Source organism: Pseudomassariella vexata (genome assembly GCF_002105095.1).
Source record: "Pseudomassariella vexata strain CBS 129021 chromosome Unknown BCR38scaffold_11, whole genome shotgun sequence".
Classification (NCBI taxonomy): Eukaryota; Fungi; Ascomycota; class Sordariomycetes; order Amphisphaeriales; family Pseudomassariaceae; genus Pseudomassariella; species Pseudomassariella vexata.
In genome coordinates this window covers 524,768-541,169 of record NW_024467966.1, presented here as the reverse complement: position 1 = coordinate 541,169, position 16,402 = coordinate 524,768, and the positions used below count along the sequence as shown (strand labels likewise).

The window sequence follows — 16,402 nt, the reverse complement described above, 5'->3', positions numbered from 1 at the left end:
GGCATCGCCGACCCTGCTGTTATGCCGGGTCCAAGCGGCGGCCTAGCTATCTATATAAGGACCATCTCGAAGTAGGATAGGGAAGGAGCAGAGATCAATGCATCACCGTGGGCACCCCTACCTGAGACCGCCAGTGACCACCCGGTGCTACGTAGGAGGGACGCCCGTTACTCCCCATCACTCTGTACTATTGCCTTCGGCCTAGCCGTACCCTGACACTGGATCGGTGCCGACGCTTAGCAGGTTCGTGTCAATAGTATATTTACTCATGTTTAATCCTAAGCTATTGATTGGCTTATTATAGACATAATTATTATTTTATTATTTAATCTCAAAACGAAATGCTTACTGCGGAATAGCAATAACAGATCGGTAACCGTTAAAACCCAACGCGACGATACGTGAACTTCTTCGTAGCTTCCAAGTGGCAATTAGGGCCGCGCGTTAAACAGGGCTAAGCTTAGTGGTTATTGTATGACAGTCTATCAAATCTGCGACAAATTGGGTCTAATTTGCGTCTACATTGATACGTTTGTTGAAGAATGAAGCTGTGTGGTGATTATAGAGGGTCGCCCGAATTTTCGAGTTAGTGTAAAAGTAGTTTGACTTTACTTCAACTTACTTCGTATAAGGCAGAGAGTATTTGCAGGGATTAGGCCGGGACAATCACTAGTTCAAAAGGATTTGACCTGTCAAATTGTCAGGGCTACCCCACACCTGTGTAGAAAGCCACTGAAACTGCGGGATTGGGAAAGTGAGCCGCAAGCAAGCCACAACATGACGACATGATTAACAACCTCCTACCTCATCACCAGATTGCTTACGTGAAACAAACAAACAAGGCACGAAGCCAGTCTACAAACAAAAGACATTGCAGTCGTCAAAATAATTCCACGAACCTATTACCTTCCCTAGGCTCTCTCTCTTCTTTATCTTCATCGGCCACAGCAACAGAAACGAACGCGCAATCTCGCCAGCATCATGTCGTCGTCCGGAGTTGCAAGCAGCATCCAGGCAAGAGCCCGAGAGATCGCGAAGGAAGACTACGATAAAGCCCGAATCCTTCTCGAGGATGCGGCCAAGAGTCATGCCTATCTCTACCCATTCAAGTAAGATGCTTTTTTCCCTTCGCATTGCCGACTGTGTGAGTTCACGTGCTGATGTCGCATCCTAGGGGCATCGTCTACTTCCTAACGCATCGCGCGTTATGGAAGCCCTTCTCGTCACGTGTTCTTCCTACTCTGGGTTTGTCCGCCGGTGTCATAGCTGGGATGTTCTTCTTCACGTACCTGCCCCAACTGGCCATCTTGGTCTTCGTGAATGGCCCTCTTGCTGCCTTCACCACTATTTTGCTGGTTCTCAACGAAAGCTCCACCCTCATATCGATCTTGTCTCGCAACTTCCTTATCCAGGAGGCTCTATTGGATACGTTCGACGGCACCTTGATCACGCGAAATGAGACTGAGATTGTGAAGGAGGGAAGACAGGTCAAGTCTGGCAGCGACCCGATTGACAAGCTCGGCAAAATCTTGAAGAGCCCGTTCGAGAAGTTCAGCCCGAAGGCACTCATTCGATACGTCATGTATCTCCCACTGAACTTCATCCCTGGTGAGCTACTAGCCGACATGACCTTGGGTGATTCTTGTTAATCTGAGTCTGCGAATCAGTTGTTGGAACGATCATCTTCATCTTCATTCAGGGTGTGTACAAGTCACCCAGGATCCAGTTGCATGTGTTGCTGACATGACGCGTAGGTCGAACAAGAGGCCAATCTTCCCACGATCGAGTCAGTGCTCCACGTCCCCGCAGAGTGTCTCTGATTCTAACAGTAGATCTAGTACTTCCAGCTGAAAGAATGGTCCACATCTCGGAGATCGGAATGGCTAAAGCAACACACTGGAGCCTACACCGCGTAAGTACTGCAATCATCTGCAAATCTTCCACAACGACGAGACAATATGTCAAACCGACTGCGTCGAATTCCCCTTGGGGAGAAACACCGCGCTGTCTCGGCTGCAGATGCCTTATCTAAGGAGGATAAACCTTATGAAGCCTTGAAGAACACTCATAGGCAATAAGCTGAGATATGGTCACAGCTTCGGTACCATCGCAACGGTTCTCGAAATGATACCGTTTGCTTCTATGTTTTTTTCCTTCACAAATGCGGGTGGGTCCTCTGTCCTTCGGATCAACAATGCAGAAATTGACATATGTTGTTGCAGTTGGTGCGGCGCTCTGGGCCGCCGATATCGAGGATCAGAACACCCAGATGGAGCAGAGCACCGCACCAAATCTGCGAGAGGCGGCGAAGAAAGCTGAGTAGGGCACACAGCCTACGAATCAAGCCGATATCTCCGAAATTACATGATCGAAGATCATGCACGTCATGCAGAAAACGGGCCGCATCTGCATGAGGCTTCGGCCCCTTCGAGGTGGCGTTAACCTGACGCGCCACAGGTGGAATGCTACTTACAGCATCATAGTAACGGTATACGAAATAGATCAAATTGACGATGTGCGCCAGCTTCCGGTTTTGGTCAAGGGTGACCGCCAGTGCAAAGACATGCCCCGCGAATGGGTAACAACTAAAACCTTGTGTCATACCAACACTAATTCGCTTGGAACCTTTTGTGAAATGCGGTTGGAATCATGTTACTCGGACGCCAAATCCTGTAAATGAGGTCTAGGCTTATGAAAGATATCTGCGTACTTTGCTTAGCTACAAGTATGCTCAAATTAACATGGCTGTCTCAATCTGCCACAGGGAACTTGCACGTGTTTACCAACCTCAAGCTCATGTCTCATACGAATCGGCGTGGAAAGCATTGAGGTTTTATTTCCAAGCTTATGTCGGTGGAATTGCTCCTTTACCAGAAATCCGGCGGCACGCGAGGGTGTTTCTACAAACGGACCGTTTTGTCAGACGCAACGGCATGGTCGTATCTATTCTAGTCCGCGAGATGCCGTTTCTCAGGTACGACTTGTCGGGTCAAGCGTTGGACAATACCAGACGATTCAGGTCTCAAACATACACTGCATTCATCTGCTGCCGACGATCAAGCCTGCTTTCTGCTATGATACATGCTAAAGACCTCGATTCAGACTCGTTACAGGGCAGAATCATTGCTGAACATCGGCAGAGAGAGTGCTAGCAGGCTTCATGTTGGACGTTGTCATTTATGTAGTACGGCTAATGTCATCGCACGGGTGGTGTGGCAAGAACTCGGGGAAACCTAGCAATATAAACGGGTGACTGCAGGTAACATCTTTCACTTTGGTAGGCTGCTTGCAGGTCGATGCATACAGCCTCAACGTCTACTGCCCCTGATGTCGTATCACTCGAGGCAAATGATCTGCACTCCCACTAAGACGTTCATGATGACTTTCTAGCCTGCAACATACCAATGACGATAGATATGGGCATCCTCTCATTGGGAAGGTTTTTATCGAAATGATTGAGAATAGTAACTCAATTGAACCAGAATCAAAACACTCTGCAGAATCTAGAACCACTGGGTTTGGCACAATGGGAACCGAGAATTGACAGCGTCTTGATGCCTTGGGTATATCGCGCATTTCAAGATTATTCATATTTTGATGAGAACTATGAGCTTCCCTTCAGATCGTACTGAGTTGCAGATAATACCCGTAATACTGGGGAGCAGTCATGGATCTGGTTTTGTTGTAAGCCTCAACCACTTCGTGCTATGTTAAAGAAGTCGTTTCTTTAACCCATTTATTGAATACTAGAAGAAATTTCTCGGGTAAATAAATCATGTTGATTTATGTTAAATATGGATCAAATATTCTGAAGACACTAGGGCAGGAAATACTCTAGCTAAATAGCTTCCATCGAAAAAGTTTCTAGATGTGATTTCTTTCCCGAACACGAAGATGCCTCGATTCGTAGAAAGTCTCACCCAGTTTCCTATTGTCATAGGACACATACGGCACTCGGCAGATGAAATTTCCTAGAGGAGCTACATGCGAAAGATTTTCTCTCCGATATTAATACTAAACGCTGTTACATATAGCAGACGAAGAGGCCCTGACGCCCAGAATAAGTGCCAACAATAAACTGGAGGTTGCTTCCAGGGCTACACAATAATGCAGAACAAGCAAGGAAAGAAGCAGCATCTTGAGCAACCTCAATGTCAAGAAAAAGCGGGGTTAGTCACCTTCCGCAGTGGTTCGAACATCTAATTTGCCTCCGAGGTGGGTGCAAAGTGAGGTTACTAAGGCGTGCCTTCCCATCTTGTCGATTTACACACGCCCAGGCACCGGTGAGTCGTTGGAAGTTGACCCCACGCTCATGGAAGCGCCTTCCTGATTAATTCTTGTGATCCCTCTGAGAAGATTGGGTGCACTAAAATATTCGTGACCTCTTGCCCGGTATCGAGTTCGCATGTGAGATTTCCATTTCATCCGCTCATCTCTCTAACAATCCTCCATCCTCCATCCATCTTATCCCATTCTATTCGTTCTTACATCCTGCCTCAAGCAAGGCATCTCTTCGTTCATTATTTCCTCTTATTAACTCCAACTACGCCGTGTCGAATCTAGTACCAGCGCGTGTTGTCAGCATCCATTTTGACGCAGCCCACACACCATAGCAGCAGGTCGTCACCTGTACGCCCAGCATGAGAGCCTCTACTCTCGCTGTCGACCTCGTGTCGGCATTATTGCTGCTGGGATGTCTTCCGAGCATCATTGCAATGCCTGGTTTTCGTAAGCGAACGGGCAGTGATGGCGACCTTGGTGGCCAACCTCGCAACGTCGATGTTCCTGAGTATGACGCATATGGTGGACCCCCACCCGATGATATAGGATATGAATACCAGTCCTATGGTCCATATGGACCGCATTTGACCAGCACTTCATCTTCATCTAGTTCGGTTGAGGGCCAATCTTCGACCTCATCGGCCACTCCGTCTGTTTCATCTAGCATCAGTATTTCTTCAGGTTCTGGCAGTAAATCCATCACGTCGACAGGTATGTCATTAAAAAATTGCAATCTCATACAATCTCTAATTCGGATTCAGGGTCTTCTGGGTCTGGATCAGGCGCCGAAGGACAGAGTGCTACGCAAATAGCATCTTCGACTTCGTCTCTTTCGCTTACCAGTTCGCTTCCAACCACTAATTCAGTCCCATCAAATGGCACTTCTTCAACTGAGGCTGCGGGACGTTCTGGTACCACAAGCTTTCAGACGACTGGATATGGTTCCTCGACGAGTTCAAGTGCACTGAACACCGGTACAGAGTCAATCACCGTCTCTGGCAGTGGACCGAGTGCTAGCGGTTCAAGCTTCCCGTCCGAATCTTCGTTGGTGAGTCTGTTTATGGCTTTTTAGCCATTCATGCCTTATGGGCTTCCCAGTCTACCTCTCAGTTTGAGCAAAGTTCTATATCCGTTAGATAAGTATCTCTGATTCCAGCCTAGTCAACCAGTGGAATATCATCGAGAGTCTCTGCCTCACTCAACGGCTCTTCGATCATTTCGGCATCCGCCACTTCTACTGGAGAGGGCGGTCCTGGCGGACAGAGCGTCCCCCCTGTATCTACTTCTACTGGCACTTCACCGACAGGTACTTCGCCTACCGCGAGTGGATCAAACACGGAACTACAGACTACCACGTTAGTCACCGTCTCTTCCGGAATATCAATTACGGCCACAATCACCACCAACGGCACTACGGCTGCGACTTCTCGCACTGATGCTGTTACTGGAAGCATGATCACCACTGACGGCACCACGATCGCGACTTCTCGCACAGGCCCAGTCACTGGAACCATAGGGCCGCAAAGCAGCACTGTCCCGGTTAGCGGCACTGAGTCATCGTCAGCGTTCCCTAATTCCACACTATCGGGGTCTATCAGTGCACCGTCTGTCATGAGCGCAACCAGTACCGGTAGTGCAACCATATCGGTCTCTTTCACGGCTTACTCGGGCACAGAGAGCACTTCAAGTTCATCTTCAAGTGGGTATACGACGAAGGAGTCGACGCGGGGGACTGAGACATCGGCCCCGTTCCCTACAAGCAATTCAACTACGCTGGCTGGACCAACTGACGCCACCACATCGCAAGGCAGCACTTTGCCTTCGACAGGATCTGTAACTGTATCCCAGTTAACAACGAACACAATCACCACCACAAACACCGGGTCAATTGGAAGCCAGTCAGAAATTACAATATTCCCCAGCTCATCTACATTGTCTCCGTCGGCGCCGTTCTCACTATCCAACAGCTCGTTCCCGGTAGGTCCGACAGGCTCACAGTCACAAAGTCTCTCCGAGAGTGCCACCCCTAATTCTAGGACTGCGTCAATCGCAACATCTTCGGTAGGGGATAGTACGACGAATCCTACTGGAGCGGAAAGCAGCTCTACCAGTACTTCGCTCCCCTCAGGAAATGCCACATCTCATTCAGGACCAACAGGTGGCCCAGGTGGTCAAAGCATCACTCCTTCTTCCGGGAATACAGAAAGCTCTACCGTCACGGGTGAGACTTCTGGAACTATTACATCCGCGGGAAGCTCTATTCCTACTTCGGGAACAGAGTTAACTACAACAGCTTCTTCGAGGATAAACAGCACGATGGGCCCTACTGAGACTGGTCGCATCTCTACCAGTGCTCCGTTCTCATTGGGAAACACCACGTCCATAGCGAGGTCAACGGGAAGTCTAGGCGGCCAAAGCATTACCTCTGCTCCTACAAGCATAGGAAATCCTACCATCACGGAATCTTCTGCAATGACTTCACCCACTGAAAGTGCGATTTCTACTTCAGGAGGAAACAGTACGACCAACCCTACCGAGACTGGACGCAGCTCTACTAGCGCACCATACTCGGGAAACACTACATCCGCTTCGGGGCCGACGGGAACTCCTGGTGGCCAAAGCATTACCTCTACGCCCTTGAGCACAGGAAATCCTACTATCAGTGGCGTATCATCTGGATCAGTTACAAACAAAGCAAGTGCTTCTGCAAATGCCACCCCCCCACCAACTTCATCAGGTGTACCGCCTTTCCCAGTCTCTAATACAACAATGCCCAGGGGGCCAACTGGATCCCAACCTGGTCCTTCAGGTGTAAGTGCAAGCGGTACTATTACCTCTCACCTACCGAGTAGTCCTATGTCTTCGACTGAATCCGGAATTCCAAATATTACGGACACCAGCCTCCCTGCCTCGGGTAGTTTAACTTCAACTAGTTCTTTTACCTCGTCGTCTTTCAATGGAACTATTTCGATACTCCCCAACAGCACTTCTGTAGGCAATAGTGAATCGAGCACGATTTCCGTCACTAACACGGCTGGTTCGTTCACCGTCACATTTCCAAATCTGACATCTGGGCCTAGTGGAGCTTCAGCGACTTCTCCAATGTCTGGAACGGGCAGCGACGGTGCTTCGGAAACACCTCCATTCACAATGTCGAACATTACTGTGCCAAGTGGACCAACATCCGGCCCAAGCATGACTAGCAGTAACCAACCTTCAGGGTCTGGAACTTTACCAACCGGGCAATCTGCAACAGGCTCTACGGCCTTGACTTCGTTGAATCCAAGCGGACCGGAGTCATCAACCCCACCCTTTCCAGTCTCAAACTCCACAGCCACAAACGGGCCAACAGGCTCTGCATCAGGCACTGGTAGTGGGGGTCAAGGAGGAAGTTCTTCTGGATTATTCACACAGTCGGAAACGCCGCCTCCTGGGCCTGGTGGTCAGGGGCTTTCTTCTACAACACCGTTCCCCGTGACCAATTTCACCACCACTGCTGCTCCTCAAGGAACAGCTTCGACGTCGCTAAGTTCTGGCAGCGGAGTTGGATCAGAGTCCCCAACGACAAGAACTGCAGCCAGCTTGACTATAAGTGGAACGGGAGAAATTTCTGGTACAGGAGCCCAATCTGGAACTGCCTCGCCCCCATTCCCAGTATCAAACTCTACGTTGACCAATGGTCCCACTGGAAGCGGCCAGACAACGCAACCATTGAGTGCGACTTCGTCCTCGGAATCCGGTCCTACAGGCCAGTCTCAAACGGGTACAGAAACCCCAGGCCCCTCGGCTTCCTCGCCAAACATTACAGGTACCGTTCCACAGAGCACTGGATATACCTCTATATCTGTTTCCAGCTCAGTACCCTTCCCGTTAAGTAACTCCTCGATCGCCGCCACCGGACCAACAGTCAGTCTGACTGGATCACCAAGTACAGAAACAACAATTACAAATTCGTCCTCTGTACCAACAGAGTCGTCTGGGTCCTTGACGCCGCCACTTACAACAGGGCCCAGTGTATCTGGAACAATAATTCGTGGATCTACTAGTTCTCTGGCCCCTTTCCCCGTCACGAACGGAACGATATCCTCATCAGTTGGTCCGACCGGGACTGGAGTGTCGGCCCCAAGCACAGAGACCGTTACCAGTACACCGTCTGGGTCACCCACTGGACAGGCATCGGATACAGGTACCGAAGGCCCTGGCAACACTACCACGGCTTCGAGTACTGTGTACGGTACTTCGACAACTCCAGCACCGGGCGCTATTTCAAGTTCTCCGCCGCCATTTCCGGTTTCAAATTCTACGAGTGGTCCAAGTGGTCAAACGGGTGGATCAGGGAACCCTGGAAGTCTGTCTACTCTATCATCGTCTGGAACCGAAACTACCGGCTCGTTGACACCTGCATCTTCATCGGAAGGGCCGACTGCGACAGTACCACCCAGCAGTGGCATTCCAACGGCAAGCGGTGGCTTCAGCAGTTCAATTTCACCAGCAGAATCAGCACCATTCCCACTTTCCAACTCTTCATCTGTGGCTGGTCCCACTGGAAATACCGTCGGCACCGGGAATCCGAGTTCGACTCAGACCTTACCATCTGGAAGTAGCATGCTCTCCAGTGAGGCTCCAAGTGTCATTCCCAGCAGTAATCCAACCGGTCAAAATGTGACGTCTTCAACGCCGCCGGCAACTAGTTCTATTGCACCTTTCCCTGTTTCGAACTCGACTTTGCCCACGAATGGACCAACAGGCTCTGGTATTTTAGGCTCATCGTCGCTGTCAATTATCTCCGAGACATTAACCCCTTTCCCATTGTCCAACAGCAGTGGACCGACAGCTGGGCCGACAGAGAGTCTTCCAACCACGGCACCTGGTCCAATTAGCCAAACGTCACTGCCCCCATTCCCCGCGTCGAATAGTACTATCTCGCCCCTTGGGCCAACAGAAAGTCTCCCCACCACTGCACCTGGTCCCATCAGCCTAACCTCAACCTCTGGTCAGCCACCTTTTCCAACTTCGAATTCCACAGATCTCCCTAGTGGACAATCTGCGGGGCCGGTTGGTGCTTCTACAGTAAGCTCGGGAACAGAAAGCATCACACCTTCAACACCTGTTGGATCATCCACTGTACCATTCCCATTGACAAATTCGACGCTTTCGACTAACGGCCCAACTGGCCCCAGTGGAACCGTAACTCTGCCAAGTCCGTCGATTTCTACAGGGCCCTCAACATCGCTTCCTGGTCCTGGAGGCCAGAGTGTGCCAGGAACAAATTCCACGGCTAGTTCAATATTCCCGACCGGCTCAACTATCGGCACAGCGCTCAGCGGTTCACCTGCTGAGTCTCCAACTACAGTGCCTCCATTCCCATTGTCGAACTCAACTGGACCGTCTGGGCCAACTGCACCCACCAGCGGGCCCTCGGGGCAGTCAGTTCCAAGTTCGATTCAAAGCGGAGGCACTGGTACACTCCCTACGGTGACGACAGCATCATCAACTACGCCACCATTCCCTGCTTCTAACTCTACTTCATCAGGTGGTCCTACGGCACCAATTAGTGGTTCTTCAGGCTCACTTCTGACCAGTGGAATCACCACTAGTCCGTCGGGAGGCGAATCGGCTTCACCATCATTGAGTTTACCACCTTTACCTGCATCGAATTCGACAATGGTTCCAAATCCCACTCAAACATCCGATAACCCCTCTGGACAAGCGACGTCGGCATCTGCCGCCGAATCAGGTTCAGCTGTTCCAACATCAGGTACTGGTATTTCATCATTGCCGATGAGCATTACAGGTTCGACAGCGCCATTCCCCTTGTCTAATGCTACAACTGTTCCGAGCCCCACTCAGCCAAGCCGCAGTGCTTCAGGAGAGGCCACATTCCCTACTAGCAGTCGAGGCACTAATTCTACCACGCCGACGTCAGGGGTGTCAACTACGGTGCAGCCATTCCCTGGGACGAACTCAACGACCATACCTAATTCTATAGAGCCAAAGCCAAGTCCATCCTCCGGCGCTAATAACACCACGTCAAGCGGCAGCGAGTTGCCTACCATCAGCGGCGGCACATCTCTGCCCATATCTGGAAGTTCAGGAACCGTAAAACCTTTCCCTGTTACCAACTCATCATCCAAAGTTGGTCCGACAGCTTCAGGTGGGCCATCTGGTCAGGGTACAGGAGCACCCAGCGGTAGTGGGACAACAACGATGAATGGGGGCACTTCGATTCCCACGTCGGAGATTTCAGAATCAACGGCTCCGTTCCCAGTCACAAATTTGACCTCGACTGGTGGTCCAACAGCTTCAGCTGGCGCGTCTTCAGTAACACCAAGCGGTAGCGAGTCACCCATGGAGACAAGCTCTACGATCAGCGCTGGCACATCGATTTCGACGAGTGGAATTTCCCAGAGCTCGGCTCTTAGCACCGGCAAGTCTGGTGTTTCAACCGGTCTGTCGTCAACTACCGTACCATTCCCTCTTTCTAACAGCACGAGTTTACCCTGGCCTACAGGTCCCACGGCCAGCCTGTCACAACTTTCAAGAACTGTGTCATCTGCATTGGAAACTACAGGATCATCAGGTACGCTGGCTGAAACCGGATCGAGTTCTGCTCCATTCCCGGTGTCCAATTCGACTGCCACTACGGCACCTACAGGCGAAAGAAGTAGTGTTCCTCTGTCTACTGGAGTCTCCTTAACTTCATCAAGCGGGAGTGAGCTTTCGTCATCTGCTGCACCAAGCGGAACTGTATCCATCTCATCCAGTGCTTCAACCTCAGCGCCATTCCCAACGTCAAACAATACGGCAACGGAGGGCCCGACTGGTACATCGCCAACGTCTATCACATCAAGTACTTCAAGCGAAGCTGGTGGACCGGGTGGGCAGAGTATCACTGCTAGCCCCGGTCAAACTTCATCTTTCACCGTGTCGCCAACTTCTGCGCCATACAGCCCAAGCAACTCCTCGACTTGCAATGAGGATACAACCTCGATGACTGCGCAAGAAACACCCACAGAGTCGTTGTCCGTGCCGTATCCCATATCAAACTCATCGACGCCCTGGATTGGTGAAACTACTTGCAGCGAAACTACAAGCCTCTCATCCGCTTCCAGCACTGAGTATATAACATCAATGATCGGGACTACAGCTTCCTCTGCGGATGCAGTGACAGGAAGTGCGGGTGCCACTGTAACAAGTGGTACCACCTCCGCCCCCCTTTATCCGACTAGCTCGTGCAACGAAAGCGTCATCACATCGCCAAGCTCAGAGACTGGACTAAGTGAGTGAGATGGCGTTCATATAGACTAAGCATGAACTAACTTTATTCCAGGTAATGTAACAACTGAAAGTAGTGGCTTCCCAACGACCTTTAGAACATCTACCACTACTTCTGAGGCTGGGACCCTGTCCAACACGTCCAGCATCGACTTTACATTCTCATCACTGTCGACTTCAACAACTTTCCCAGCGGACCAATCGCCTACTCCAATGCCAGACTCCGATCATCATCACGGCCACGGGAATGATGGCTCGGCGAAGTTGAGGCGAAACTTGGGACTGGGTGATACAGTTCACGGAGACAGCCTGCGGCTCCCTGGCTCCCAGTCTGGATGGCTCGAGTATATGCACCAATTGATCTCGAGTGTGAGCAACAACGAGAAGAAGAATTTATATGACGATGATGGAAACAAGGGAAACAACATCTAAGATATTGCCATGGCAGCATGCTTCTCCCAAAATGCGGCTTGAGAGAATGTAATGTCCAAGAATATGAAGGACATTTCGATGGACTTTCGCTCAAGATTTCAACATTGTATGTCGAATAGCCATGAAGAGGTCCAGTTTTGCTTCCCATTGCCATCTTGCGAGCTCTTAGCAGTTTTTGAAGGCAATGGACACAAGCTACACTTATGTAATCCGGTAATGAGAGGCTCGCTCACTCCCAGTTGTTGTTACTTTGCATGTTAAAGTGAGCCAATATTGTATATGCACTGAGTTCATGCACCGAGTCCGACATACGATGGAAGTAAATACGATGTGAGTTAATTCAGCTTGAGGGTTTGATTAGTTACGACTACTCCTCGCCACTCCAGAAACAAGTCGATTGCCTGGAAGCAACCACATCCATATGTACCATAATTCTCCAGCGAACGATTAATTTAGTCTTATTCTGTACAGGCTCCGGGGAAAAAAAGATTTAATGATGTGAAACCACGGCCTTTTTCGCTGCAATGGGTATCCAAAAACGCCGCGACCACCACCCAAGTTTGTGGATGCGTGTTGTAAATGCCCCGTTGCTGATAGTTGCAAGATAATGAGTGCTGCAAGGCCTGCGCGAGCAAAGTGTCCAAGAGTGGTTCTAAGGTATTAATATAGTAGTAGTAATAGAGTCTGCACTGTGCTCAATGCGCAGAATTTCATATCTTCGTTATTTCGTGATAAGCGCCAACTTGCTGTCCTCGGAGTCCTCCGTTCCCTAGGAGGAGATCTCCTTGTTGATGACCCTTTCTTCTTGCTCAAGGGTGGGGGACATGGGACGGCTGCCTGCAACCACCGTACCGTAAGCCCGAAAACTGCTTTCTGACGCCTGGTTCTTTAGCACACCGGTAATGTTAGTTTCCGACAGGCTCGGTGCGTGACCGCTCAAACGCTTTGCGAGCGTGGTACCCGGACGGTCCAACTCTGTTGTCTGCCACGAGTTGAAGTCCCTCGAACTCCACGATACCCGGTGTACGCGCGCACCGCGGGGCAGGCTGCTGACTGAATGCCGCGAACTGACACTATCAACGCGTCGTGTTCGGTTCAGCGGGTGCGGCGTCGTTGATGGACCACTTGCGTTGACTGGTTCCATCTCTGCGATGAAATCATCGTCCTCGTCCTCAATCTTGGAAATTCGGCGAACCGAGTTGACACTGAAATAGGGTTCCTTGGGCAGGTCCGGCAGCTTATCTTCTGGTTCGGGTGGGTTGAGTTTTGCTGTCGGCTTCTCCTTCTTCGGTGCTTCTTTGTCCAAAGCCCTACGTTCTAAATGCTCAAAATACTTGATGCGAACACCCTCCAGCCTCTGAGAGGGGAAGTATTCGCGATTGCGCGTCAGTGACATCCACGAACTTATGCTACCAAGGATGATCAAAATCAAGACGGCGATTGTCAATAGGGCCTGCATGACGATGATGACAACACCAATGACGGTAGCGAGGATCCGATCAATGCCGAAGCGAGGTAGGAAGGCAATGGAGAGCCCTGTAGTCGCGATCTTGGTGAGACCCAACAGCCAAACAGCCAGGGCGGTGTTGCGTTGGCCTTCGTATGGTCTAAAGGCTGCTATTATGATGAGTGACAATACGTCGACAACGAAAAGGCCGTATATCTGTGCGAGTGGGCTGCTCGTGGCACCACCAATAAAGCAAGCACGAATCAGCTGGTATCCCAGCCAGACGATGAAATACCACCATCTCGACAGTCGGTAGCGGGCTGAGAGCCAGCCGAAGCGCTTTAAGTAAGGCTCATCTTGATGGACCTTGGTCCGGTCCTTGTCATTGTCCATGAAGTGCCAATGGACGAAAGGCAGTGAGAAGATGGGCTTCTGTACGGATTCCTTCTCTTTCAATTGGCTATGTCGAACTGGGACCAGCCACGGGAGGAATTTCCAGACCGTCTTGCGCTGCACGAGAATGCGATCGGGCTCGGAAGCGAACTTTCCAAACCGTAGTCGGAAGTTCAGAGCGTATATGGCTAGACCTCCAACGCCAAGCATGAAGAAAACGAAGATGATGGCGGCTAACGCAGTGGGGCCAGCTCGTCCATGGTGGGAGATCTGGAACATGGCCAAGACCATCATGGAAAAGAAGGCGATGAAGAGTGTCCTCAGTAGGACCATACAGGTGTAGCCCCTCCAGTGAGATCGAAAGAACTGAAGTCGGTCCTGATTGATCCACTTCAACTTGACGAGTCCCTCGAGCACAAACTTGAAGGACACAACGAGGAAAGCGACCAGAGCCAATACAATCAATAGCCATATCAGTGCGATGGTGAAGGCATCCGGTGCCGGGATGCCGAGCTCCGATAGGTCTCCTGCAAAGCCGCTCCAGTCGCCTGGTATCGGCATCCCTGGCGTCACTGGATCGCCATTCCAGTTGTAGTCGTAAGGATTATTCGCATTGTACGGTTGTCGTTTAGCCAAGATTACGCTCCTCCTCGCCAAATCAAGAGCCCCCTTCGTTTCACTGTTGGGCATATCAGTAGCCACAGAGCGCCCGTATATGTCGGGCACGTCAGTAGACAACGATCGTCCGTAGATCTGCTGCAGTAGACCCCCTTGGTTGTTGATGATTGTCGAGCCAGCGCCGCCTACTTGACTGGCATTGCCGCTGACACCGGCGAAAGAGTCGACCGAATGTACTATGCTTAACGCAGGAATTAAGCCAGCTGACCAGGCAAAATTGGACCACCAGGCCGGTAACACACTGGGCCAGTTGACTGAAAGTGCGCCAGAGAAAAATATGGACTGATATGTCTCGAATATGGCGAGGACAGACAGCGAGTGGGCGTAATGCGTCCTCATGTGCGGGATGGATACCCCATAGGCTGCGGTCGCGAAGGATGCTACGATGGCGGCTATGGTGAAGACACCCAACACCGGGCCAATTGCTGCTGGTTGTGAGAAGGTGTTGCCGTTTCTCATGACGGCTTGGAAGCACCCGATTTCTGTTTGGCTCGCGTTTGAGAATATCTGGATTCTGGCGAAGCCTTCGAAATCGGGTATCTCAAAGGCAATTTGAGGAATGCCAGAGACTTGTTGCTCTCCGATATGGAAGAGAGCATATGCCGTAATGGGGATGCTAGCGTTCAACGGACACAGGCTAGAAGAAAACATGAGGATCTAGCCGGATAATGGGAGGTGTATAGGTGGACATACCTGTCAACATTCATGAAGCAGGGGTCAACAGTCATGCTAAATCTGTTTTGGCCATATGCTTCCACTGATATGTACACTGCCATTCGGCTTAGTTCCGGTTCAGAGGTAAATTGATTCGTAGTTCAGAGCTACTTACGCATTAATGAATCGTTCTGGAGGTTTGTGGCGCCCTCCAAATGAAAGAGAACGGTAGAATTGTCATAATAAAAGCCGGCATCGAACTTGGTGATATTCATTAAGGACTCTCCACCCAAACAGTCGCCAAAGTCTCCCGTGTATAATGCTGGCGCCCGATCAACCGCTAGTTGTCTGGTAACGCCGTCCAGTCCGGTACCAGAAATGTAAACTGTGTCGGCCGCATACGTTGTTGGTATCTGACTGAAAGTCCCGAGCGCGGCAAGCAGTGCGCTCAACCGCCGAAGAGACGCCATGATTGCGGCTAAGTTGCCTTCAGGTAGCAATCTGGTGGTCCCCAAAGTAGTCGTCGCCGCCGCTCACGCCACCTCCCAGGGTGCGGTGCAGAAATCCTCGAAGAATCCCAAGTTGCTGAAAAGTCGACTGGACATGGGTGCTCTTATCTACCAGACCGACAACCCAAATGACAATGACGTTGTGGATCTACGACGAATCTGGACCTGCGAACAGTATGGACATGGTCATTATGTTTCTAGCCCAGTACTCTGGTCGTCGGGCAGGGGGCTAATTATTGACGGCGTCGGCCCGGCGGGCAGGGTAGTGCTTGTATGGTGACCGCGTTGGTGCTCCAGCGGGAGCTTGAACTCTATTAGATCAGGTAGCCCGTGTGTGGGGGCAGTCGCAATCAATCGTCGAGAGGGATTCGAGATGGCGTTCGATAGTCTTGGCTACTGATGGATGCTGCGGACAGAGTGCTTGACGTATTTGCGTGCACAAGAATAGAAGGGGATGCAGTTGCTAGCGTGGTCGGTGGTGAGACACAACGAGAGAAGAGAGAGGTAATCGTGCATATGTTTTAGGCTTGTACTTGAAGGCGACTGACTGCGCAACCTGGGGTCCAGCGAGTGAATATCTTCAATGTCATGAACAGACCGTCAGAAAATGAGGTGACGAGCAAAGTAGATGTACGGTGTAGTAAATATAGCTTCGGCGGGTCGCAATGGCCGACTTAACTTCAAGTCGCGAACGGCGAAAGGTCAGGGATGGCCCGGATGGAGCAGATGAGTT

General features: G+C 50.8%; 2 protein-coding genes across 2 annotated transcripts; one reads left to right on the top strand and one right to left on the bottom strand.

The window, feature by feature from the left end:
• The first annotated feature begins 765 nt into the window (after positions 1 to 765).
• BCR38DRAFT_43711 (uncharacterized protein) lies at positions 766 to 2,530 on the top strand. The gene is made up of 7 exons (XM_040860510.1): positions 766 to 1,109; positions 1,175 to 1,608; positions 1,668 to 1,700; positions 1,755 to 1,786; positions 1,839 to 1,912; positions 2,097 to 2,167; positions 2,223 to 2,530. Exons 1-7 carry the CDS (start codon positions 982 to 984, stop codon positions 2,321 to 2,323), a joined length of 873 nt encoding a protein of 290 aa, XP_040712870.1. The 5' UTR covers positions 766 to 981; the 3' UTR covers positions 2,324 to 2,530.
• A 10,227-nt stretch (positions 2,531 to 12,757) lies between these two features.
• Positions 12,758 to 15,630, bottom strand: BCR38DRAFT_487697 (uncharacterized protein; the record flags this gene model as incomplete). Its single annotated transcript, XM_040864186.1, has 3 exons — positions 12,758 to 15,143; positions 15,200 to 15,275; positions 15,336 to 15,630. 3 exons carry the CDS (start codon positions 15,628 to 15,630, stop codon positions 12,758 to 12,760), a joined length of 2,757 nt encoding a protein of 918 aa, XP_040712869.1.
• Between the last annotated feature and the right edge of the window lie 772 nt (positions 15,631 to 16,402).